Source organism: Astatotilapia calliptera, chromosome 5, assembly GCF_900246225.1.
Source record: "Astatotilapia calliptera chromosome 5, fAstCal1.2, whole genome shotgun sequence".
NCBI lineage: Eukaryota > Metazoa > Chordata > Actinopteri > Cichliformes > Cichlidae > Astatotilapia > Astatotilapia calliptera.
The window spans coordinates 4307553-4334302 of NC_039306.1; the positions used below are offsets into that span (position 1 = coordinate 4307553).

At 42.1% G+C, this 26750-nt stretch overlaps 1 protein-coding gene across 3 annotated transcripts in view; it reads left to right on the forward strand.

Moving 5' to 3' along the window:
- Positions 1-331: 331 nt before the first annotated feature.
- The window catches only part of map3k12 (mitogen-activated protein kinase kinase kinase 12), a 28624-nt gene continuing 2205 nt past the window's right edge, over positions 332-26750 (forward strand). The window contains exons 1-12 of one of the 3 annotated variants that reach the window (XM_026166739.1): positions 332-507; positions 13520-13703; positions 15567-16093; positions 18346-18529; positions 18719-18910; positions 19547-19705; positions 21478-21636; positions 21781-21889; positions 23697-23806; positions 24328-24444; positions 24785-24922; positions 25008-25716. In XM_026166739.1, coding sequence (XP_026022524.1) covers positions 15601-16093; positions 18346-18529; positions 18719-18910; positions 19547-19705; positions 21478-21636; positions 21781-21889; positions 23697-23806; positions 24328-24444; positions 24785-24922; positions 25008-25716 — 2370 coding nt within the window. In that variant the 5' untranslated portion in view covers positions 332-507; positions 13520-13703; positions 15567-15600. Of the gene's footprint in view, positions 508-13153; positions 13704-15566; positions 16094-18345; positions 18530-18718; positions 18911-19546; positions 19706-21477; positions 21637-21780; positions 21890-23696; positions 23807-24327; positions 24445-24784; positions 24923-25007; positions 25717-26750 lie in introns of those variants that run through there. The other 2 variants (XM_026166737.1, XM_026166738.1) reach the window with 2 other exon arrangements.

The window sequence follows — 26750 nt, forward strand, 5'->3', positions numbered from 1 at the left end:
CACGTGACAACAAAAGAGTCTCAGCACAGTAAAAAAGTTAGTGCATTAGAAATGTGCATAAGACATATAAATATGAATGCAAATAAACATTTTCCTGGTCAGCTTTGTTCTACACTGTTTTTTACACCTTGATGGGCAAAAACTGTAATGTTGTTCCTTTTTAAATGAAATCTGCAATACAGTGACAGGTTTTTAATATGAATGGACACGTGCATGAATAATATTGAAACCTTGAGTTATTGCCTTGGACTGTTTTTCCTGCCGTGCTGGAATTGGGATGGGATAATTAGTGAGGGTCAGGATCAGCGCTCACCCCCAACTCTCGTTCTCGCGGTATTACCTTCAAGGTTTATTGACAAGGTAATTAGCCAGATGGGACCCCAGTAGTAGCAGCAGGGCTGTACGGAGGTAGCACGGTTTCAGGGCTTTCCCGTGTGAAAAACAGCTGCACTTTCCTGCTTTACAAACCGATCTACCAGCGGAAACCAAACAGCAAGCCTGCAAAAGGTAGGCTTTTGTATTAGCGTTATGAAGGCACAGCCTGCTTCCTGCAGAGCCTCATTCATTCTTCCGATGTCGGTAATATATTCTTCCTGTCCAGTTTTAACGATCGCACGCAAATGTCTCACTGGCATCAATTCATACTGCAGCTGCTTTGCAATGCAGATGTTCCCCAAATATCGGCACAAAGAGTCATGAAGCCTGACACATTTAAAACGGTAAATACAGTCAGAGAATATTTGCTGCGATGTTAGTCTGACGTAGAACCACCAGGTGGCGCTGTGTCTCGGTCATTTAACCAAGTTGCTTCATCGTCTGTATCACCAGTTCAGCGGGCACATTGGCAAGTCTTTATTTCAGCCTAATGAAATCGATAAACATTGACTTGGAGTGGGGGAGTCCACAGAGAGGCCGGTGTAGGGTTTCTCCTGTAAAGGGACTTAAGAAGTCGACGCCCACACTCCATCATTCTATGTATTTCCTCTGAAGCCCCGATGTTATTCGTCAAAATACACAACTTGTATTTTATGGAAGACTACGAGGGATGTTTTAAGTGTCTCGGAGAAACGGAGCTCAACTCGGAGAGATTTAAAGGATATGAGACAAACAGAAAACAAAGAAAAACAAACGTCGTGCTCACCTCCAAATCATTAAACTGCCATACTGTTAATAGAACTTAAGCACTCACAATTGCATATATAATACTATTTTATATGCTGTTAAACTACTTAGTATAAAATGGCAATAAGAAAAAATGGACGCGCTTCTGTCAATGGCTTTCCTCTGCATATGTGGACATCACCAGCAATAAAGCACTGGGACACACAGGAACCTGCTCAGTAGTGGATTTATATTTATTTGTATACGTATTTTTATTCGTACATAACATCACATATACAGTGGGGCAAAAAAGTATTTAGTCAGCCACCGATTGTGCAAGTTCCCCCACCTAAAATGATGACAGAGGTCAGTAATTTGCACCAGAGGTACACTTCAACTGTGAGAGACAGAATGTGAAAAAAAAAATCCATGAATCCACATGGTAGGATTTGTAAAGAATTTATTCGTAAATCAGGGTGGAAAATAAGTATTTGGTCAATAACAAAAATACAACTCAATACTTTGTAACATAACCTTTGTTGGCAATAACAGAGGTCAAACGTTTACTATAGGTCTTTACCAGGTTTGCACACACAGTAGCTGGTATTTTGGCCCATTCCTCCATGCAGATCTTCTCGAGAGCAGTGATGTTTTGGGGCTGTCGCCGAGCAACACGGACTTTCAACTCCCGCCACAGATTTTCTATGGGGTTGAGGTCTGGAGACTGGCTAGGCCACTCCAGGACTTTCAAATGCTTCTTACGGAGCCACTCCTTTGTTGCCCGGGCGGTGTGTTTTGGATCATTGTCATGTTGGAAGACCCAGCCTCGTTTCATCTTCAAAGTTCTCACTGATGGAAGGAGGTTTTGGCTCAAAATCTCACGATACATGGCCCCATTCATTCTGTCCTTAACACGGATCAGTCGTCCTGTCCCCTTGGCAGAAAAACAGCCCCATAGCATGATGTTTCCACCCCCATGCTTCACAGTAGGTATGGTGTTCTTGGGATGTGACTCAGTATTCTTCATCCTCCAAACACGACGAGTTGAGTTTATACCAAAAAGTTCTACTTTGGTTTCATCTGACCACATGACATTCTCCCAATCCTCTGCTGTATCATCCATGTGCTCTCTGGCAAACTTCAGACGGGCCTGGACATGCACTGGCTTCAGCAGGGGAACACGTCTGGCACTGCGGGATTTGATTCCCTGCCGTTGTAGTGTGTTACTGATGGTGACCTTTGTTACTTTGGTCCCAGCTCTCTGCAGGTCATTCACCAGGTTCCCCCGTGTGGTTCTGGGATCTTTGCTCACCGTTCTCATGATCATTTTGACCCCACGGGATGAGATCTTGCGTGGAGCCCCAGATCGAGGGAGATTATCAGTGGTCTTGTATGTCTTCCATTTTCTGATGATTGCTCCCACAGTTGATTTTTTCACACCAAGCTGCTTGCCTATTGTAGATTCACTCTTCCCAGTCTGGTGCAGGTCTACAATACTTTTCCTGGTGTCCTTCGAAAGCTCTTTGGTCTTGGCCATGGCGGAGTTTGGAGTCTGACTGTTTGAGGCTGTGGACAGGTGTCTTTTATACAGATGATGAGTTCAAACAGGTGCCATTCATACAGGTAACGAGTGGGGGACAGAAAAGCTTCTTACAGAAGACGTTACAGGTCTGTGAGAGCCAGAGATTTTCCTTGTTTGAGGTGACCAAATACTTATTTTCCACCCTGATTTACGAATAAATTCTTTACAAATCCTACCATGTGGATTCATGGATTTTTTTTTTTCACATTCTGTCTCTCACAGTTGAAGTGTACCTCTGGTGCAAATTACTGACCTCTGTCATCATTTTAAGTGGGGGAACTTGCACAATCGGTGGCTGACTAAATACTTTTTTGCCCCACTGTATATATAGCTGGATATAAAGCCAAACCTCACAAAAGAAGAAATGAATTTAAAAACACCTTTCCCATAACAGGAACAAAATATCTTAGATGATACAGTCTGTCGGATTCAATAGAAAGATCAAATATACATCTAGTAGTCCATGAACACCTTAAAAAAACATTATATGGAACAATATACGTCAGTTTACTAGAGGTCCTTGGAACCCATCCACTACATATAATAATCGTAAAAAACAGGACGACAACAATTCCTCATTTAATCCTCCAGGATACACTGTTATATATCCAATGGGCTTCCCTTTGATGATTTCCCTTCCCTGTCAACAACTCTTTTCAACAGCCCAACCACCATTCCCCGTAACCACTGACCCTCCAGCTAACTGAAAATGTCTGGCTGTAGGGGACCTCTCATCATTTTTTTCTGATGTAATTCTTGTGTTCAGAAATGTTAGCTATCAACTCCTTCTTATTGTTCATAACAAAATTCAGAAGGGAGCTTTATTAAATATTCTATATGTGTGGTACTAAAAGTGAATGAATGAAAGAACGGGATTAATTAAGAAGTTATGCCTATCAGTCTGTTTTGAAAGTGGGGAAAAAAACAGTCCGATCCTTTATGTTCTCATTTCAGGGAAAAGCACAGTGATCAAAAGGTTAAATGAGTGTATTTCTGGGATCAGAAAAATGTATAGAAATAAATTTTTGGCATTTACCATCCTGTGCCAAGGAGACATTCAGCTGTTTCAGTATAAATGGAAAAATAAAACGTCCAATTGTCCGTTCATCCATAGTCATAGGGCAAAAGGCAGGGTAAACCCTGGGAGGGATATCACAAGGCTAAACATTTGCAATGAATTTAGTTATTTTGTTGTGTTTTTGTTTTGTTTTTGCCTGTGAACATTTAAGCATAGTCTTATTTCTGTCCATGCTGCCAGGTCTACTGAGTGTATTTGGTGCATTATTGCTTTTGGATTTTGTAGCCTCTAAACAGTACCACGGACAGCTCACTCCTGACCTAACTCCATCATAGTTTTATGGGACTCCTTTTTTCAGTTAAATTAGTGATTCTTAATACAGCTAATGTGTGAGTTGGTCAAGTAGGTAATTACCATAACCCATGTACCCGTGTATTTGGTGACTGCTGCATTATCATGCTGAAAAATGGAAAAACTTTCCATCTGAAGAAGAGTTTTATAGGTCTGCCACTTCTTTATTGTCCTATTCAGGCTCCTCAAATTTTTTGAGAACGCACTGCACCTCATGATGTGATACACCAGGTTTTCTGTCACATCGCATAAGAGTGCTTTGGGAATCATCTTGTTGTTGCAAAAATATGATTTCATGCCTGTCAAATGGCAAAGGGTGGAGTGCCCACTTTGGGTCGGGATGAGTTCCTGCCCCAAGTGGAGGAGTTCAAGTATCTCGGGGTCTTGTTCGCAAGTGATGGGAGAAGGGAGCCGGAGATTGACAGACGGATTGGCGCTGCGGCCGCAGCTGCACCGGTCCGTCGTGGTGAAGAGGGAGCTGGGTGTAAAAACGAGGATCTCAATTTACCGGTAGATCTACGTCCCTACCCTCACCTATGGCCACGAGCTGTGGGTAGTGACCGAAAGAACGAGATCGCAGATACAAGCGGCCGAAATGAGCTTCCTCCGAAGGGTGGCTGGCCTCTCCCTTAGAGATAGGGTGAGAAGTTCAGCCATCCGGGAGGGACTCAGAGTAGAGCCGCTGCTCCTCCACATCAAAAGGAGCCAGCTGAGATGGTTCAGGCATCTGACAAGGATGCCTCCTGGGTGAGGTGTTCCAGGCATGTCCCACCGGGAGGAGGCACCGGGGCAGACCCAGGACACGCTGGAGAGATTATATCTCTTGGCTGGCCTGGGAACGCCTTGGTGTTCCCCCGGATAAGCCATAGGAGGTGGCTGAGGAGAGGAAGGTCTGGGCTTCTCTGCTTAAGCTGCTGCCCCCGCGACCCGGCCCCAGATAAGGCGGAAAAAGATGGATGGATAGATGGATGCCTGTCAAAAGTGTAATCTTTCTATAGTGTCATATTTGACTAAAGAAAGGGGAACAAATTCTGTCTTTGTTACAGGCTGCAAGTAACCGAGTGCCTAATAATACAATTTAAAATTGGTTCTTTGCTAAGTTTTCTGTTATGTGTAGATAAAACAGTGGTTCATCTTACGTGCATTTTTATGCTTTAGTGATTTGTATTATGGGATTTAACAAACAAGCAAGCAAAAACTTGAAAATGGTCAAGGACAAGGACTGGATTGAAAATGAGTGAAAAAGCAGCCAATGTCCATCCAAAGAAAAACTTTGAAAAGCGTCAGAAAGGCTGAAAACTATTGATCAAGATCGCTTTTAAAAAATACAAACAAGTGTGGTGCAAAATGCAAAATATAAGAGAAAGTATACATGTAAAATATAAAGAAAGACTTTTTCATAGTGCTGTACTTTGTAGCAAAATTAATATTAATGGATTAAAAAATACTTTTGCAAGAACTCCTTTTTTGGCAAAATGTAATGGGTTCCAAAGTTATTCTTTCAGAATAACTTGTTTCCAATCAACATGGCAAGAACACGCAGAAGATGAGTTATTTTGTTATATTATATTATAGTTATTATATTTCTAACGTAAAGCAATCGAGAAGAAACAGTAACTATTGAGGACAGACAATTAAAGCAGATGTGGGTTTTTTTCATTGTTACCAATGCCAAAATCACAGCAAATCTCTGAAAGGAAATTTTAAATCAAAAAGAGAAAATCCAGTTTCTTGACTTGTGCATGGGGCACAGCTGCCTCTACCTGTTCCCAGAAAAGAAATGAGTCATGGTCACAAAAAACTCAAATAAACAAGATTAAGTTTTTTTTTTTTCTTACCCAGCCTCGTTATACTGCTGACCACTCAGCTTTACTGTTCCCCATTGGCTTGTCTCAAACCATGAGTTACAGTTGTGGGTGGTGACCCAGAAAACGTCACAGTGCCTGTGATCTGCTGCTTCCAGCTTTACATGCTGCATTGATGGGAAATGAACCTGCTTTGGCTTTCCTTAAAAGGAAGACCAAAGCAGCTTTCAATCAAAGGACCATTATTTGCTATTGGACAAGTGGACGTCACATCCAGCAGTGCTACAGCACTGCAGTGGCTGTTGTGATCGGTAGAAAATCTGATGTTTTGCTTGGTTTGTTAAAAAGTGAACATAAGAGAAAAGGGGTGTGGTGAAAACATTTATATAACGTATACGTTATGCTTTAAACTACACGTCTCATTACCGACTAAAGCTGTGGATTAAAGTTAATCCAAACAACCTAATGTTGATTGTATTCAAGATTAAAAACACAATATTAAATTATTCATATTTAATATTTCAATATTAATTTATTAGTGTATAAATTCAGATTCATATGTATGTTAGGATTCAGGTTGTGCACTGAGAAAATATGTATCTGTTTAATATTGCTTCTTATGTGTCATTGTCCAGCATCCTAAGAGACAAAGTTCATTAACATAAGCTTCATATAATGAGATACAAACTAACTCCCCTGCAGCCAAAAAGAGAGGGAAAAAAAACACCTCAAAAATAAAACAGCATAAAATCATCAACATAATTATTAACAGTCCCCCTTTAACAGCTGGTGAGCTGCTAAACTCCCAAGGGTATTTGGGAAGTGTAGTTAATCCAATGATAATCTTGAGCATGGTTTACACATATTATCGCTTTAATTGCTACGTGTGCTGTGCAATTATACCGTCAACAATTACATGGCTATAGTTTACTTGCCTGTCTGAGCAGTTAGTTCCCCGTAATAGATGCCCTTTATCAACACATGCAAGTAGAGCCAACAAAACGTATACTAATGGATTTTCCAGCACATAATGAAATAATTATATGGTCAGAAATAGCGAGATAACGCTGATCCATTATATAAATTAGCAAAGGAAGTCAGGATAAAAGAGGAGATGCTAAGATAAGAAGATACTGACAATTGAAGGTGACGATAGCTAACGAAGGTGTGTGTATGTGTGCATACACGTGTGTCCATCCATTAGAATGCAGAGTGCGTTCTCCAGTGTGAGTCACCCTCCCATCCACCCACCCACCTCACACCACCAGCAGCAGCATCTAACTGCAGTCACCACCCAGAATTACGCCTCTGACTTCACACTGGCCAACTGAGGATTCTGTTTCTACGGCAACATGCTCCAGATTCCTCCCCCTCTCATCTCCAGCAGCCCTCCCTCCAATCTTTTAACCCCCCCTACCCCACCCTTCCCAGCACAGACCATGTGACTTTCAGGAAGGCTTCTCCAACCTCCCCTTTATTGTTATTAACCCTCTCCTGACTGGGCCGCTGCCAGAGGCTCTCAGCAGCATGCTGGCTGGCTGCCTTCTCGCTTCGCAGAGGTTTCAAAGGGAAATCAGACACATCTCTAATCTCCCTTGGAGATCAAAGCATTGCTTGATCTAAATGTTGGATTAGCATATTTTAAAACATAACTATGTTTCCTTAGTTGTGCAAGACACCTCCTAAACCTATTTACAATAGTGGTCTCTGAATTTAAAGAATCTATACTGTGTATTTACATGACTGTTAATAATGACCATGGATAACTTGGCTATCTATGTGAAAGGGTGTGTTTGTGACAGATCCTTCTATGCTGTTCTTGTTTTCAAATCCACTGTACGCCATCTGACCAGCATCAAACAGCAACGTAACACCTAACTAGTGAGCATAGTCATGCATGAAGCTGCTAAATGGCCAGGGATTTCACACAGAGTTGGTGGAGACCAACGACGGAACGAAAAGGCAGCGAATAGCAGACTGAGATGAATCCAGTGACCACGTGACTCTAACATGAACATCAGTGATGCTCTGTTGCAACAAGTGCAGGTTTTTTTTTGTTTGTTTTGGGGTTGTGGGTTTCCAAGTCAAAATGTTCAACTTTTAGTGTAGATGGAATTGGAGTTTGAAAGCTAGCTGAGATTTAAAGAGGAGTCGGAGAGTAATAAGATTATAAAGACACCTGAGTTGCTGCTTCAGTAAGAACTTACCTTGAATGGTTGCTTACCACTGCTCTGAATATTTTTATGTTGTATTGTAAGTATAGCTATTGTCTTGAGCCACCCCTCATTTTTTTATATTTTGCTAGGAAAAGTTGCAGCAATTTATTGAAACGTGCAAACATAAATGCGAATACGGTATTTAAGTCAAAAACATAGTCTGCACAATTCTAATAAGCTGAAGAGTGAATATTTGGTATGAGCACTGTTATTCTTTAACACGCCCTGAACTCTCTTATGAAGCTTCCTGGAGGACATTTAAAACTCTTCTTTGGATGTTTCTGCCTTTTGTTTCACTCCTTTGTCAAGATGATTCTACACTTTCAATATCGTCGAGGTCAGGACTCTGGGGAGGCCAGTCCATGACCGATAGTGTTACATTGTGTTTTTCTGTCCAGGTATGCTTTTCATATGCATTGGCAGGGTGTTTGGAATCATTGTCATTGCTGTAAAATGTAACTGTTGTCAATCAGATGCATTGCAGATGATACTGCATTGTGGATAAAAATCTAATGTTACATTTCTGTGTTCATAATTTGATCTCCCCAACACCACTGACTAAAATGAAGCCCAAACCATGAGTGTCTCCACTGTGTTTTACAGATGACTGTAGACACTCACAGCTGGAAGTCTCACCTGACCGCATTCCTTCTTATTTTCAGTCCAGTTCTTGTGTAATTTGGCCTGTTGCTCAAGAGCAACAAAGCCCGATATCTTGGAAGCAAAACATAAAGAAACTAGTGGTGGCTCAAGACGTATGCACAGTATTGTAGATGATAGTTAGGAAGATTTTTTTTTTTTTAATGACACAGCAGCATTTAGTTGTTGTAAAGCTTGCGTACACTGGAAGCAATTCTCTCCACTTATCGTTTTGAAGCATAGGCTGGTTATTTGCAGACATTCCAGGCTCCAGTTGCCTAGGTAACCCCCTAATGTATTTACTACCAAGTCATATGTCAGTCATTGGTATCCAGCACTATCCAGAAAAATGGATCTTAGGTCCCGCCCACTTGGCTTCATCGTCGGTAATTTTGCCCTCAGTCACAAAATAACCACCGGTGATGGTAGCACAGCGACGTAGCAAGTGAATGACTTACTACGTCACCGTGAATCACTTCCAGTGTGGATGCAGCCTGATGGTTATACGTATATTTTATTTATATCTGTAATTTATATTTTATATTGTGATTTTTATCTGTATCATGATTTTACTGGAAAGCACTTTGGTGTACTTCGGATGCCTTTTCTCAAAAATAAGCATTGTAAAACCTCAAAAAGAAACTTTACCTGCCTCTGAAAGGTCAATAAAGGATTAATAATCAATTTATTAGTATGACAGTGGCTATTTAGACACTCCAAGTAGACCTGCAGTTTAAAATTAAGTATAGTATGGGGAAATTTGTGATTTGGGCCAAAAATGTTACCAACTGTTGTGAGGTCTTGAAATATGAACAGTATATAAAGATTAAATATGCCAAATTTTGTGAAAAGGGATCTGTCACAATGTTAAACCTGAAGGAAATCACCTGAATCACCAACTTAGCTTAACTTCATCGAGCCTTACGACTAATTTCAGATTTGTTTTGGTTCATTCTGGTAATTCTCACAGTATCGTTCAGCAGACAGTGAATTTTCAGTCAGACTGGTGACAAATAGAAAACAGTCACAGCTGGTGAAACGTCTTGTGGCATGTAGTTATAAGAGATCAAAAATGTGCAATAAGACATTAATGGTGTTCATTGTTTACTGGATGTGTAAACAACTGCTTGCTTGTCGCACATTAGTTTCCACTGTTTTTGTTCCCTCTCTAAGGATGTTGCACAATTGTGGGTGAGTTTTATAAAAGGTATCAAACACACATCCTTTAGAGTTTTGAAATGGAAAGAGGAGCCACGGCATCCGGCAGTGATCTCACCTGAATATTGCCTCATTGGCACAACTGTCTCCTCGGCATCCCATTAGGAGACACGTTGGGTTGTATGTGTGTGTGTTTGTGTGCACGTGTCTGAGCACGCGCATGTGTGAATGGATGGACTTCATGAATGAAAGCTGGGGTTTTTTTTGTTTTTTTTCCCGAGCTGCAGACAGGAGGTGAGATCATCTTGTTGGGATGGAGACTCCCCCCACCCACTTGCAACACCCTCCCATCGCACATCAATGCCGGTTGGTGCCAATCTTAATGAATCCCATCGACATACAATATGGATGAAGCAAACAGTACTGACAACCTGATTAATGAAAGTGCTGTCCAATATCAGCCTCCCCCAACAAACGGGAAGAAGTCACTCCGCAGTGCACATTGGCACAGGTGCACAAAAATGCAGACACACATCTTTCTTCAGTCATTAGAAAACTCCAAAAATGTCTGCCGCTCTGCTGTTGGCTTCCAGTCAACACGATGATGAAGCAAAGTGAAAATCATCTTTGCTTCTTATGTTCAACTTTGCCTTCAGCAGCAGAGTTGAGTGAGCTTTAATGATGAGCCACCTATTCAGCTACGTGTGAGTGAAAGTGACAATGAGTAACACAAGGGCCTCTCGATGAGGATCCATAAATAGCCTTTCAAGTAAGCCAGAAGCAACCCTCCCCCTCATTCTCTAGTCTACATCCCGCCACACACACACACGTATACCCTACCACCTTCCTCCTAACCGGACTTGGACAATCTGTGTCCACTTGGCACGAGGCCTCAAAAAACATACTGTATATTCAGCAGCAGAGCCGTGCATGCGCACGTGCACACACATGACATTCCTCTTGACATTCTTCACTGCAGGAGTCTGTTAATTCCCTCCTACAGATTATGATACATGTTGCCAAACAATGCTGCATTTTTACATCAGCTTTTTGGATGGACGCCACAGTACCTCTGTAGTCCAACTGCTCTTTAGAAGTTTGATTTTCGTTTTAATATATATATGCAGAAAGAGTTTACGTTCTGGAGGTGTAATTTGCCAGGCAATCTGAATTCCAAATCTATTGTGTAATTATTTTAAAAGTAAATGGGATCCCCATCGAGTATCGTTCTTAAAAGCTGTCACTGTGCAGGCTGACGGCTTGTATCTAAAACACGCGATACCCTTCAGCGTTACTTCTGTTCTTGTTTCTGGTGGAGTTACCTCAACAGGAGCTGAAGCTGCGTTGGTGGACATCAGAGGCAGCAGCGTTAATCCTTAGAGGCCTGAACATCACTGACGAGAGGCCTTCCTGCAACTACAAGGTCCACTGAATAAATCATGAAGAAAGTTTTAACGCAAAAAGATTGAAATAGAGGAAAAAAACAGAGTGTGCTTCTCTATTCAGACCGCCTTAAGACACAGTGAGAAGAGGATTGTAGATGGGGATGGCATAAAATAGCAAGACTGATTAAAGCTACTGAGTTTTCCTTGCAAAGCCCACAGTTTCTCCTTCATGTGATATTAAAACCCAAATGAAACATTCATAAACTACTTTTTGGCAAGGGTGTTTTGAATGTTCATTTGGGAGAGTAAGCTATGAGATAATGCTCCTTCACATTTGAAAATGAAAAGCATTAAAAATTACTATCAAAATAAAGTAATTAAATATTTAGAAGTACTGAAAAGGATAATTTAGTCTCTCACAGAGTCTGACTGTGTTAGTTATTAAATTGTTAATAGGCCCAGTATTAGTTTGCTATTGCTCTTGGTCCCCTTTGATGGACAGAATTATAAAAGAACTCTTGTTTTCAGTCTACTTCTTTATTACAAATCTTATTTCAAGCTTTAAAAAAAATGAAAACGTGTCTTGTTTTCACTTGGCGAGGATTCGGGTAGCACAGAATGACTCAAAGATGAATAAATGAAAACAGAAGCAATCAGTTTCTCCTTGCTCAGATTTCATGAGGGGCATCAAACTGAGCCGGCACAGTGATCTTTTTTTCATCGTGACTTCATACAGCATTCATTAGTAGGAGGAGAAAGTGGCGAATACTCGTGTTTGTGAGTGGTTTTCAGGTCTCTCCGTGGATTGTCTATGCGCTAGCTAGGATTTCCCTACTGTGTACAAGCGGCACAATGAGGTCATCGTTATGGATTTAAGCCCAGCACGGGCTTAATCTGGGAGATAAGGGCTGGATTTGGATTTACCACTCAAAAGGGTCATGTAGCTACAACCATTTACACTCTCAGTAAAGACAAAGCTCACCCACAGCATCCTCAGCTGTTTCACGGCCCTTTATGCTTTTTAGCTGGAGGTTCTCCACTGTTTACACAAATTATTCATCTTGCAGCATTTCTCTAAATGTCGGCAGTTTTAAGTTGTAATGTTGTTGTTCAGTGTCAATATTCCCATGAAATGGCTTGACAAAATCCTGAAACATCCTGGGAAAAAATGGATTGGATATGGTTAAAATGTTGCAAGTGTTACTTCTTTATTTTTGGTACTGTTAAAAACAAAAAGTCTGAAAATCCGATCTGATTGCAAGTTTAAAGGAAGCCCTCTGAACAATAGGTAGCGGAGACACTCTGTTTTTGTGAAATAATATAAAAAGTTTGTCCTCATCAGAGTTTCTCCTTTCTGTACTTTTAATAGTCTAGTTTTGTTTAAAATGTATTTGCATTTGTTGCATCCTGGATCTTGTTTGTATGATATTTGGGGAGTTGGAGAACCATGTGTGCCCTGTACGCTGCAAGGCCTTGAAAATACCTTGAATAATAACTTTATTTAAGGTGAAGGCAGTTATCTGCTGGTGGCGTGGTTCCTCAAACAGAGCTGAGCTTTGTGTTAGAAAAAATGACAGTTGTTTAAATTAGTTTGATATTTTATTTCATTCAGGTTAATTATGGTCGCTTAGGGAAACAAATGACGCTGGGGGACAGTCCCATTTAGGTTCTGCATGTGCTGTCCTGTCTCACAGAAATGGGTCAGGAGAGATTGGAGATGATGATGATATAATTATTTTTTTTTTTTAAACAAACAAAAAAAACGTCCTTCCTTCGTGTCCCTTTTGTGGCAGACGGAGTCTGCAGATTATCCATCAATTACTCTGCGCTCTGTTCAGAGGGCGTTAATAGGTTTTGAGGGGATTTAAATGGTGCTGTCCAGTCAAATGCTGCATGCTTTGAGAATGACATCATTTTGGTCACCTCACATGCCGGCTGACCCTCCTCCCTGCTCTAAGAGTAGCCTCACTCGAGCCCGTGTACCTGCGGTTGTCCCGTCTCTCACCGGACTGCACTCGTCACTCCAGATTTCTCCTCTGATAGGAGGGCATCAGCGCTCCCTCCCTCCCACACAGCCTCGCTTCGCTCTCTCCATCGCTCGTGTTTACTACAGCCTGGGAGAGACGGTCGTATAAATTGCCTGGGAGTGCGCATATCGCAGCATCCTCAGAGGGGAATTGAAAAGGGGGAGGAGGTGTAGGATCAAGAAAACAACCCAAACAAGGAAAAATATCTGCGTTTTCTATCGTTTCAAATTAACGCAGGAGAAAAACAGACCTCCACAGAGCCCTGCGATTGGAAACCCGCGCTGGATGTAGAGAAGGCTGAGCGCGGATGCTCGATACACGGACAGGAGGACAAGGGAGAAAATCAGAAAGGACCAATAAATCCTAGAGAGGAATAATCTTTTGCAGTCATCAGCGATGGACTCCAGTTATCGGCATTGAGGTAGGAATCGTCAAATTGGCTTCTTCCAGTCGAGTTGTTAGGCAGGTAAGCATGAGGAGAAGCGGGTGGTCTTTGCATAAAATAACACGTTACTTCTTTTATTTTTTCCCCCAATTTAAAGTGCCATCGTGCGTTTGAGTGTAACTTCAGTGCTGTCAGTGATGCTCCACTGGCGCTCCGGGTCGTAACCGCAGGAGGTGCCAGGAGAGGCAATGATGCGCCTCCGATACATCCACAATGCGCTGGCCTGTAACAGACCGTAGCTGCTCCTGCGGCTCCCGCAGCTGACGCCTCGAAATAAAGAAAGTGAGAAACGGAGCAGGACTATTAGGAGGCAGGATCAGTCGGATGTGACTGATGTGTACACCAGATGTGTCTTAGTGGTTGAGTTTCTCTTAGTGCATCACATAATAATGAGGGTGGTTTTTCCAGACTTGGGGGTTTGTTGTTAGTTTCTTGGATAATGAAATCTCCAGGCTGACTCTGCCTTGTTTCAGAGTCTCTGATTAATCTGAGGACAGGGAATTATGGATGTTTATATGCATCTTGGGTAAGTCAGCTAATAGCTCATTCATCAGACATCAGCACTTTACTTCTAGTGGGAGTGTCACAGTGGGATGGTTGATGTAGTCTAATGGTAATTCACTCAATTTCCCTCAAATTGACCTCCAAATTGACTGATGTAGAAATGCATGAAGTGCATCTCATAATGACTGAAATGGAAATTGATGAGCTCCAAGTTCGGGGTTTTAACAAAAGTATCCTGTTTTCTTATTGTGCAAGTTTATTGTCCCATCTACTCCAAAACTGTGCTCTGCATTGCTGTGACTGTTCCTCATATTCTGCTGGTTCTTTATCAAGAACTTGAACATGATGATGATAGTACTACGAACATTTTGACTTGTGTTCTTGTTTTACCGAGCATGTAAATCCTGTTGTTGCTTGTCCATCAAAGGAGTGGTTTACTTCAAGAGGCTCTGGTGAGAAATAATGCATTTTTCTTCTCCATTGAGTGTGCAGATGCTGCTGCCCTTGGAAAAATGTACAGCTTTCACGAACCCTGCAGAATTTGCTCATTATTTTGTAATCTTATCCATTTTAATGTCACTCGAGTGAGATGTGAATAAACAGCTGTCTCACCATTAGGACTACAGAGCAGCAGTGAGTTAATCCTGCCGAACTAAAAGCAATGCAACGCTAAGCATGTAATACTCTGTATCAGTGTGATACCTAACAGTGTCAGTTTATTCTAAGAACGGGGGGTTGGTCTCTTTATTTTCTGTGCCCTCCACTTAAGGCTTAGCTATTATGCTGCAGACAGGATGTTCTTTTATCTCATAACCATTTTTCACATTTTAGTGTTTTATATCTACCGACTGGCATCTACCCAGTTGATGTCAGTCTCCCGACTACAGGGTACATGTGGACTGACACCTGTCACCTCCACTTGTACTAGCCAAATTATGAGAGAGCTTGTTTTCTGTGTTTGTAAGAAATGCAGAAAACGATTATTGTCTGTGGATTTTTGTATCTATATATTTTTATTCTGATCTTGAACTCCATCTTTTCCTTTGGTATCTGTGGAGGAAGTCAAAACCTTTAAAATGCAGTTTGGTGATATTGATGAGAGGCTCAGGAAGATGTGCTTTGTCTGCCTATCAGACTTAGACTACAGACTTGTGTTGCACATATGACGTCATAGTAGCCAAAGCTTCTTTTTTTTCTTTTACTTAAAATGGAGCTAAAGATGACTACGCTCTCCTGCAAAATCAGCCACTACTGACAACTTTCAGAAAGAGTTCATTTAATCTTGATTTCACTCATATTATTTTATTTAAATTCCCTTCTTTCCCTCTTTTCCAGTTTTCTTCAGTTATTCTGATGACCACAGTCACTCATGGCCCTCATGCATGAACCTCGCGCCCCATCGCCCTCTCTTTCCGGCTTCAACACACCCCTCTCCGATCCTCCGTCTTTTCGCCGCCTCGATGCCGAAACACCCTGCACGCCAGAAATGGACTTGACCCCAACCCAGTGCGTTCTTCGCAACGTCCTCTCCATAGACACCGGAGGTGCTGTGGAACCTGGGGGTGGAGGAAGAGAGGGGCACACTACTGGACACAACCAGACACCCTGCGAGGAACAACAGGAGCACTTTGCCAACAGTGTCCTGAAACTCCATGAACACGATGGCGGTCCTGGAAGGACGGAGGGAGAGGGACCGGATATGGACAGCAGTGCGGTCAGGAGCCAGGCGAATGACGCCAGGTTACAGTGCCAGTCTACAGGAGGGGGAGGAGGGTTTTTGGAGGGGTTGTTTGGGTGTCTGCGGCCTGTCTGGACAATGATCGGCAAAGCCTACTCCACAGAGCACAAGCATGACCTGGACGGTGAGTCGAACCATCAGATTTATTTCAGTGTAAATGACTGAACACAAATATGCCTGAATTCTCACTTTTGCTTTTGCAATAAAAAAACAACCCCTAGCTCTCAATTAAATTTAATGATAAGCTTTGATATGCTAATTAATTGATCTTATCCCCCAGTTTAATTACATTAAACAGACAGTAGGTAAATGACTCCCGCAAAGGCCACGTTGTAAACAAACCCCTTCCTGACATGAACGAGCTGCAGCCAGCGAGGGAGACTCTATCAGAGCTGTAAAGGGCTTATTTTCCCCTGATATTTCCCCCCCCATCCTTTTTCCTGCTCGTGCCCACCACCCACTACCACCCCCACAGTGAAACTAGCTCCCTGTGACGCTGTGTTGTTTATGTGTGCAGCCACTACAATAGCGCAGGGCTCCCCTGAGACCCCTCTGCCAAATCTGCCTCATGAATTATGCATGGCCATGCTCTGACCCTGCGCCTCTCATCTCTATTAACACAAACCTGACACACGCATGAGGATGAACGCGTGCACACATAAACACGTCCGCAAATAGAAACATTTCATATCTGCCGCTGACATAAACGCATAAAGTCATATAAGGTGCCAAAAACAAAAGTTGATGAAATAAATAGAGCATCAGACATCAGGCACCAAGGTGGCAGCTTTACACTTCTCCTCATCTTTATTGCCTTCTGATGTTTTATCATCCATTTGACTTCCACGTATCCCCTCTCCTCCCCTCCTTTTTCCATCCCTCATTGTCTCCCTTCCTCTCCTTTTCATCCCGTGCTGTTATCACTCCCAGCCCATCTGCACCTCGCTGTTCCCCTCCTCTCTGCGCCATCACAGGGAGTCTCACGCACACCAATAAGAGCAAAACGGATATTATAAAAGTGAAATAAATGGGCCTTTTGTAACCAAATCCTCAGCCACTATATAACAACACCGACTCTTTTTTTCAGTATTGACTGGAACTAACAATATATATCTGTAAAAAGCTGGTCCTCTATTGATTCTGAAGGACTGAAGGTATCTGGTAATGCGCTAAATTGTCCCCTCTTTTTTTTTGTTTCAAATGAAACAAAGACACACGGAGATTCTGGTTTATCAGATGTGGCTTCATGTCTTTATTGAGGAAAATTTGAGGGGCTCATTAGAGACTGAGCCCACAATCAATCACCGGCATTAATCATTCATTTCATCCTTATTAATATGATAAATGTGTCTGAAGCTTCTTTCCCCGGGTTAAAAACAGCAGCAGGGTAGGCTGTCTATCTTCTCTCTATTAACAGTCTGTCTTCAGCCACATGGACCCCTGCTGACCGGTGGGGAATCCCCCTCCCATCTTTTCTCTTTGCACACAGACACACACACACGAGTGCTATCCAACCACCTCCCGTTCACCATACATCCACATTCAGACTCTGAAATTCCCTCCCTCTTCCAGCCCCCTCCCGAGCGCTGGACCCCTGTTTTGCGTCAGCCCCACAATGGCACTAAGGAGGATTTAAGAGGCTGAGAGAGAATTAACCGCAGGAGATTAGAGCTTTATGTCTGTCTGCCTGCACACCCCAGGCTTAGGTTAAGGTGAGGTTCAACAGCAGAACAAGATATCAACTGGGGATTCCGTTTTGAGATTTTACTCTAACGGGTTTAGCCTTTCGTTGCAGCACGCCAGCGACTGTAATGATGCTGGATGTTTCACGTGTTAGCAGGTTTGGGTTTATACTCGGTCTTTTTGGTGTTTTATGTTTGCTGTACTTACACACAGCAGTGTAAACACTGATGTTTAGCAAATGTCATGTTTACCACATATATCGCTTAGTAAGGATGCTAAAAACACACAAACCAGACAAAAAGTGGGGGGATCCCCAGTGTTTCGAGGATGTGTCACCTTGAAAACTTGTAGCAATGTCTCAGCGACCCACTTTGAACCACAAAGAGAAGTTGTCAGGGAATCATTAAGGTCCCTATTACTCATTCATTAGAGAGAATACATATCAGTTTAAAAGCTGCTGAGATTTTAAAGTATATTAGACAAACGACACAAGGGGCCTAATCTGTGTCACATCAAATGTCCCATAGTCTGGTAGCCAGGCTGACTTTTCAACATCACCAAACAAAGACCTGCAGCTACTTTCAAGCATCATTTTGCAGCAGAGTTTCATCATTCAGCATGACAAAACATGTCAGTAGACATTAGTGAAACCATTCCTTTCTTCTATATGCGCTTTTTTTTTTCTGGCTTCAGAGGAGTGGGAAGTCCCATTCGAGGAGATATCGGACCTGCAGTGGGTGGGCAGCGGTGCACAGGGGGCCGTCTTCCTTGGCAAGTTCCACGGAGAAGAGGTGGCTGTGAAGAAAGTGCGGGACATCAAAGAGACAGACATCAAGCACCTGCGGAAGCTCAAACATCCCAACATCATCACCTTCAAGTAAGCAGATGTGATCACTTGGCTTAGGTGGAAATAGAGAGGCTATCAATAATGGTTTCAGTCATTTTGAATAGGAAGAATGTTCTTTGATGGAATAAGATGAACATTTGGGCACTTAAGCTTTCATTTGTCTACATTTGTAACGGCAAACATTGCAAATTCAAACATAACCTTTCTTTACTCTGTCAGAGGTATCTGTACCCAGGCTCCTTGTTATTGTATCATTATGGAGTACTGCGCCCAGGGACAGCTGTACGAGGTGTTGAGAGCAGGGAGGAAGATCACGCCATCCCTGCTCATGGACTGGGCCATGGGCATCGCTGGAGGCATGAACTATCTTCACCTCCACAAAATCATCCACAGAGACCTCAAATCACCCAAGTGAGCTTTTTCTTTTTCTTTTTCTTTTTATATATACATCTAAGTTTAATTTTTTTTTAATTTACGTTTTAGTGCATTATAGAAACAGTGGAAGGGTGAAGAAGCAATGAAAGAGATGCAGTGACTTCTAGATTAAAAGAAAAATAACAGAAGTGGGTCTTTCTCCATTCTGTTTGTTTTAAATAACCCACAAATGTTAATGCTTTACCCTTTGAAAACCTACTAGGAGAGGTTTTTGTCATATTTCAGACTTCTTATAAATCAAAATACTGGGTTTGCATCAAAAGTTAGTGAGGCTGGTCTCTGCCTTGCAGCTACCCTTGGAAAAGCCCAGAAAGTATTCTAATGGTTGTTAAATGTCTTTAATGCTGTATAAGAGTACAAGGAGCTGGTCACATGTTGTCTTTGTGGGGGAAAAAGTTCAGATTTGTGATGCTTATATCCCAAACCACAGCTTCAGAACCACTACTTTAGTTAATTGCAATTAACAGCTATGATCATTTGTATGATTTGTGAGGAAATTAATGTGAAAGTCCCCAAATGCCTCACCACTGGTCAGGGTTTGACAAAACATGAAGTGCTAATGTGTTTTATTACTGACTGTTTAAACCTGATGGATGGGATGTTTCATTCCAGCATACTGATCACCTATGACGATGCAGTGAAGATCTCTGACTTCGGGACTTCAAAGGAGCTCAGTGACAAGAGCACCAAGATGTCGTTTGCCGGCACTGTAGCCTGGATGGCCCCCGAGGTCATACGTAATGAACCGGTCTCGGAGAAGGTGGATATTTGGTGAGTGTCATAACTCCTCTGAACTGTCCCTTTGCATTATTGAAATTTTACCATAAGAGTTTTCTTATCTGTCACCAAATCAACACAGAATCTCATTAGTTGCCGTCTACTACGGTGCAGAGTGAAGGATCCTGTTCCCAGCCAATCTTTTCAGCATTACAATATCTCATTACATGAAATTCTATAGGGTCTCTGCTATTTCTGATGGGTTGCCCTCTTATGAGCACTGATTTTTTTTTTTCCCCCTCCACACTCTCTGCCTCTCTTTTTCTCCTATACTGTATTCCTCCACCAGTCTTCCTCTGTGTCCTGAAAGAAACGCTAGCTAATTTAATAATTGATTTGCCAGATGCTGCAGTGCTCAGGAGAGGCTGGAATAACCTTCCGAGCCTATGGATGCTTTGGCCCAGAGCCAGCAGTGCATTAGCAGAGAAGTGAAAATAGGATTAAAAAGCTTTTGATGTAGAAGCAAAGCAAAACATGGGTGTGTACTGCACAGTTTTGTTTAAATATATGTAAATCGCTTAGCAGTACTGTTTCTGACAGGAGTGCCGGGGGAGGAGAGGCTGTTGTTAAGGATTTACATGTGTTGTACATATTTGATTTAGTTATGACATACATTTCCTGAATGTTTTTAACGTTCTTCACGAGTCGAGAGAAAAAGACTTCCACAAATAATTTCTAAGCCAAGGGGAAAATACATGCAGTGCCTTGGGATCATCAGTACATATTCTCCTTTAATATAAAAAATCGTGAACATGGAGATGGAAGGACTCATTTTGAAACACAACATCATAAACCAACCTAACCTTATGTTAAGGTGCTGTTGGCACCTTGGATATTGTACACGGTCTCCATCGCAACCCAGAGAATCACCAGCAACAGACTTTCCTTAGTTACCGTCCCCACGGGTGCGCTCTCTTCTTCTTCTAGTGCTAAACTGAAACAGTGAAGCGTAATGGAACAAGTGTTATTATGGCTCTTATCGGCTGTATTTCTTGAATCGTTAAAATGATTAGCGAACATTGTTTCTTCCAGAATTAATTAAAATATCCCATAAAACATTAGAAAAATTAGAGCTGGTTCACATGATCCACAACTTCCTACATAATCCTTATTTATAAGCCAGAGTTGAAATGGTAATGTTGAGGACTGCCACTTTTAATGACATCATAGATGACATAGGAGCAGAAAAAACATCAATACTCTGTCATTTCTTTAAAAGTAGTCGTCAGAAACGTTTCTCCAGATGTCTTGAATGTCATTCAAAGCTCTTCTTTCTGCCTTTTTCTGCCTTTCTATGCTGTATTTTTTTTATTTATGACAGAATCTTTCAATAAATCTCTTTCAATAAATTCCCATTTTCCTTCCTCCTGCTGCTTGCTAGATATTTTATCTTTCATGGCCAGTTCTCTTCAAACCTTAGAGACGATTGTGTGAGAAAATCCAGTAGATCTGCAGCTTCTGAAATCTATGAGTACTTCCCTAAATGCACCGAGTTTCTTCCATGTGATTGGCTGGTTATATATTCAGTATATAAGGGGAATTATAGGTTCGCTTTAAGTTTAAGTCATCAAAGACTCCCTATAAGGCACTGGAGCTTTTGCTTGTGGTATCCATCAGAAACAGGTGCTGGAATAGCTCAGAAAGCAAGATTTCCTTCTCACAGGAAGTTAAAAGTGTGACATTTCTGTGAGGCTGCCTTTTATCTGCCAACTTCACATCTTTATCCAAATGTCTGGAGGAAAGAAACATGGCTCGTATCTCTGCAGGTCATTTGGTGTTGTGCTGTGGGAGATGTTGACAGGAGAGGTGCCGTACAAGGATGTGGACTCCTCCGCTATCATCTGGGGAGTGGGCAACAACAGTCTGCAGCTGCCCGTGCCCGACAGCTGTCCAGAGAGCTTCAAACTGCTGCTGAGGCAATGCTGGTGAGCAGACGTGAAGGGAGACGAAATTGGAGGGAAGAAAAAAGATAAAATCGTTGAGAGGAAAGATGCTTTAAGAAGGTGGAAAGAATAAATGTCACACACAGAGGGGGACGCTAATAAAGCCATGATTTAAACTGTTCACAGGAACTGCAAGCCCAGAAATAGACCTTCGTTTCGACAGATTCTCCTGCATCTGGACATTGCCTCAGCGGATATATTGTCAACCCCACAAGAAACTTACTTTAAGTCTCAGGTAAGCTTCTTTTGCCCTTTTTATAGTTTCATTATTCTCTTCAGACAATCTGACCTGAATGGAAGATGCTCACATGCTTTCTTACGTTTCTTTTTAGCTTCTCTCTCTTCTCTCTCAGTGCACTCACAGGTGTATTGTTATAAGATTGACCCAAGGAAATACGAACCAGACCACAGAGACGGGCCTTTTTGTTAAGCATTATTTTTCAGAGCCAGTTTACACAACGTTGGGGTCACCCAGTAAAATTCAGACCTTGTAGCTTATTTTTAAACCAAATAAATATTGAGAATATGAGCTCTGTATGTCTGTTCGAACATCAGCCAGCATCACTAACAGTCATTTGTGGCATTTGTTCCCATTGTGCTGCATAACTACAGCCAGAGCAGGCAGCTGCACACATGGGAGCACTAATAATACCTGTCCTCTCATTCACAACATATTATTGTGAGTTCCTCAGTCTCTGACCGTAGATCAGGACTCGCATGTAACAGGGAATAAAGAAAACATTTTACTGTCTTCGTGATATCACAGTGTAATTCAGTAGCACCGGGTGTCTGCCTCTGAGTGCGCGTGGAGACGCAAGGATACGACAAACATATTCGACCTCTGCAAACGAAACTGGATGAAGGAGAATCACAGATGTATAATTGTGTGGAAGATATGTTGTTGCTCAGCCATGCGGATCCATTTATAACTCAAGCATGTATAATTATGAGACACGCTTGTGCACACAGACTCACAAAATAAATAAGATTTTCTGTCCCTTTTTAGAGTAATCCACTGCTTCTCCCTCTGGTTATATCTCATGGTGCAAAACATAAACCTCTTTCATTTTCTCCACTTATCCTTGATCCTTTATTTCTCCCTGTCCCCCTTCCCCCCCCTGCAGCCCTCTGCAGTTTCTCCCTCTCTGCCCCATAATGGATTTTTCTTGTGACGTTAGAAAGAAGTATTTGCTGCTGGAGTGTATTGATTGGTTTAATGGTAGGGAGCTGAGAGCAAGGAGAGAGAGGAGAAAGAGGGGGACTGGAGACAGGAGACTGCAGAGAGTCCATTAGCTTAATAAGAAGAGCATCCTTTATGCACAGATATACACACACATGCACGTGCATGTACACACACACACTCATAAATCTGACTTCCCTTGTCCTTTGATATGACAGGTATCAGATAACAGCTGTCATCCTGCACTGTGTACAAAAAAAAAGTGTGTACTGCATTTTTTTGTGGTGGGGGGGGGTTTGGGGTTTTTTGCCTTTCATGTCAATTCTTGTTCAGTTTTGCTCCATCAGTACTGATTATCATCTGATAGCCTAATGGATTTTGTCTCAGTGATATATACACGAGTCGCTGTGCAAATTATGAGGGTTTTTTGGTAGAAGATCAAGGTTGGGTTTACTCATAGCATTGAAATCATTTTTCATTAAGCTCATTTTCATGACTCATAAACTTGAGTCATATAAATTATCTCAGTGACAAACAGGAACTGTTTCATCTTCCAAGTGTGCAAATCTAATAAATGCAACAGTTAAAAAAAACAGAAAGAAAGGAAAAAAATGTGAATGTGCAATGAAGCATGTTTGATCACCCCACTGTTCTACTACAGGCTGCTGACCTCTGGTGACTTTATTAATAAAGGTGGCTCTGGGTTTTTGAATGTCTGTACATGCATGTATATTTTAAATTTAATAGCAAGTGCAGCATTTTATCAGGTTGACAAGGATGTTTTTCTACCTGATGTTATAAACTGTTCATTTGCACTTGCACTCGTTCTGATGGATATGTGGTGTTTTGTGTGTTCTGCCAGGCGGAGTGGAGAGATGAGGTGAGACATCATTTTGAGAAGATTAAGTCCGAGGGCACGTGTCTTCACCGGCTGGACGAGGAGCTGATAAAACGGCGCAGGGAAGAACTGAGGTAAGATATACCTCAGTAAGATTGATATTATCATCTGTATTAGTTTATATTTGGCAGTGCAGCTCTGGGCTTCAACTTCACCGTTTTTCGTGTAAACACATGGAAAGCTGGAGGCAGACAGAGCAGTAGGAACTGAACAGAGTGAACTTTACTGACTGCAGATATGCCTTTAATTCAGAAACAACAGGAAAAGCAAGAGCTGGGGTACAGGTGGGTTGTAAAGTGGCTTGCAGATGCTTAACAAGTGAGAATACACCCTCTATGATATTTGCCAACTGAATGTGGAGACGGGTATTAGCTGATTTGGGACTGTGGCTGAACTAATGCTATAGTGGATTTATGTGAACATCACAGCCTGTATTAAAGTGGAAGTGATATTGAAAGCAGCAAAGGTTGATTAATGGAAAACAGAATGTAAATCCAAAATGTAGAGCAAATAATCAGTTTCTATATACTAGGTGTAGTAGGTAAGTATCAGTATTGCCTATTTATAGCCTTCCCCTACTTTCTTCCCCTCGCAGACATGCACTGGACATCCGAGAACACTACGAGAGGAAGCTGGAGAGAGCCAATAACCTCTACATGGAACTGAATGCTATCATGCTGCAGCTGGAGATCAAAGAGAAGGAGCTGCTTAAGTATGAAGACAAACTTAAATTTTTCTTTTTGCAGACTACAGGGTGTATCAGAAAAAATCCTCTGATGTCAAAACGCCATATTTTTTAAAGTAGAGGGCACAGACTGAATATAAAGTAATTATATATAAAGAAATTGATGGCTTCACTTATTAAAATACCCTAAAAGCTTTTTAATACATCAGCATCGGTGAAGTAAATAAAAGACGGAAAAGTGAATCTGAAATGTGACATAAGTGGCCATTACATATATAGTCATACGAGGCTATTGCATGTCATAGGCCGCTCTCTTATGCTCAGTGACATCCATTAAAGGGGTATTGACTTTGTGTTTAAACATTAGGAGGGAGCAGTCACTGGACAAGAAGTACCCAGGCTGCTTCAAGCACCACAGTACCAGACAGTCAGCCTCCTCCAATTCCATGGAGAAGCTCATGAAGAAACGTAATGTACCTCAGAAACTGCCCTCGCACAGCAAGAGGTGAGGTGACAAGGAAGATGTCTCGTCCTGTAGTTTATATAGCAATAATTTGCTAATAACATTCGTCTGTGTTTGTCCTTTCCAGGCCAGACTTACTAAAGTCAGAGGTCATCCTCCCTAAGCTGGACTCATCCATGACCCAGGTCACAATCCCCAACAAGGGCTCTACCTCCCCCGGTCGCTCACGCCGAGGAAAACCTCGCTACAGAAAGGCTGGAAAAGGCAGCAGTGGCGACCTGGCTCAGCTGAAAGCCACTCTGTCCTCGTCTTTAGCAATGATCAATGCAACCTCGTCTGTTCCCAGCAAGCACCGTCTAGACCCCAGCGCAGCCCTCAGGGGCTTACAGCATGACCTTCTACTCAAAAAGATGTCCTCCTCCAGCCCCGATCTTATTTCTACCACTCTGGAGGTCGAGGGCAGGAGGAAAGGCCAGGTGAGATCAGGGCTGGACAGAGCGGGCAGTCAGAGCGCCTCAGCTGGGCTGGAAGAGAGCAGAAGGACTGATGGGCCAGAGCGGGGCCCTGATGTGGGTGTAGGCGGGGATGACTTGGCAGAAACGCCTCCACGCAGTGATACACCGAGCGAAGACGCGGCATCTATTCCTTTTTCCAGTAGCCCTGACTCCCCTTGTGGCAGAGGAGCAGCGGCGGGCAGGGCGTCCGCACTCGGGAACACTCGTGTCACCCACGAAGGTGAGGAGAAGGAGGAAGGGACGGTGATTACACGCTCGCCCAGAAGTCAACGGCTTACGCCTTCAGCACTGCTCTACAGGGCAGCAGTCACACGCAGTCAGGTGAGAATTTAATACAGCTTGTATGTCAACATATTTCTGTCTGAAGCTCGGAGCCATAAATCTCAACCTAAATAGCACAGACGTACACCAACATATATCAGTATTTCTGTCCATATTGTATCAAAGGGCTCTTTAATCTATTCAGAATTATAATTATAGGAGTTCACCTTTCGCGGTCTTGCTGTTTTCGTTGATTTTTTTTTCTCTTGTGCACTTTTGGATGCTTTTTTTTTTTTTACAGCGCATTGTATTCTGCATCCTGATTGTCCATTGTCAATCTCGTGCCATGCCTCCTGTACAGGATGCGTTCAGCTTGTCAAATTTACATAAATCTTTGCTTGCTAGCAGTGTGACTCTGAAGTGCTGCACTGTATGTTTGTAAGTTTTCTTCCCAACGAACACAACAATCTCAACAAGAGAGAAAAGTGTGAAAATGTTTATGCCTGTCTGAGAAAAGTTTATAAAGTGTGTCGTGAGGGGTTTTACAGCCTTAAAACATCTATAATTGTAAAAATATAAAGTTGGCTACTTCGCGGATTTCACTTATCGCGTGTTATTTTAAGAACGTAACTCCCACGATAAACAAGGGACCACTGTGTAGTATTTTCTGATTTACTGAGTGATGAAAAGAGATGCGTTTGAATACCGAAAACTTGAATTTATGTACATGAACACTACATCAGGAAAAAACTTGAGGTTTCACATTAATATCTGTTGGTTTAAATTTCTTCTTTATTCAGCTACAGTGTCTCCCCTTACTTTGCTCAATATACAGTCACCGGACACTTTATTAGGTACCTCTTTCTAGTCTTGGATTAGGTTTCTTTGTCCTTTGCAATACATTCAATAATGTGTTGTAAACACTGATCAGAGATTTGGTCCATATTGACATGATAGCATCACAATTACTGCAGGTTTATCGGTTGCACATCCCAAATCCCCCCTTTCACCGCCTATTAGATTGAGATCTGGTGACTGTGAAGCCCATTTGAGTACAGTAAAACTCATTGTTATGTCTAAAAAACCAGTTTGAG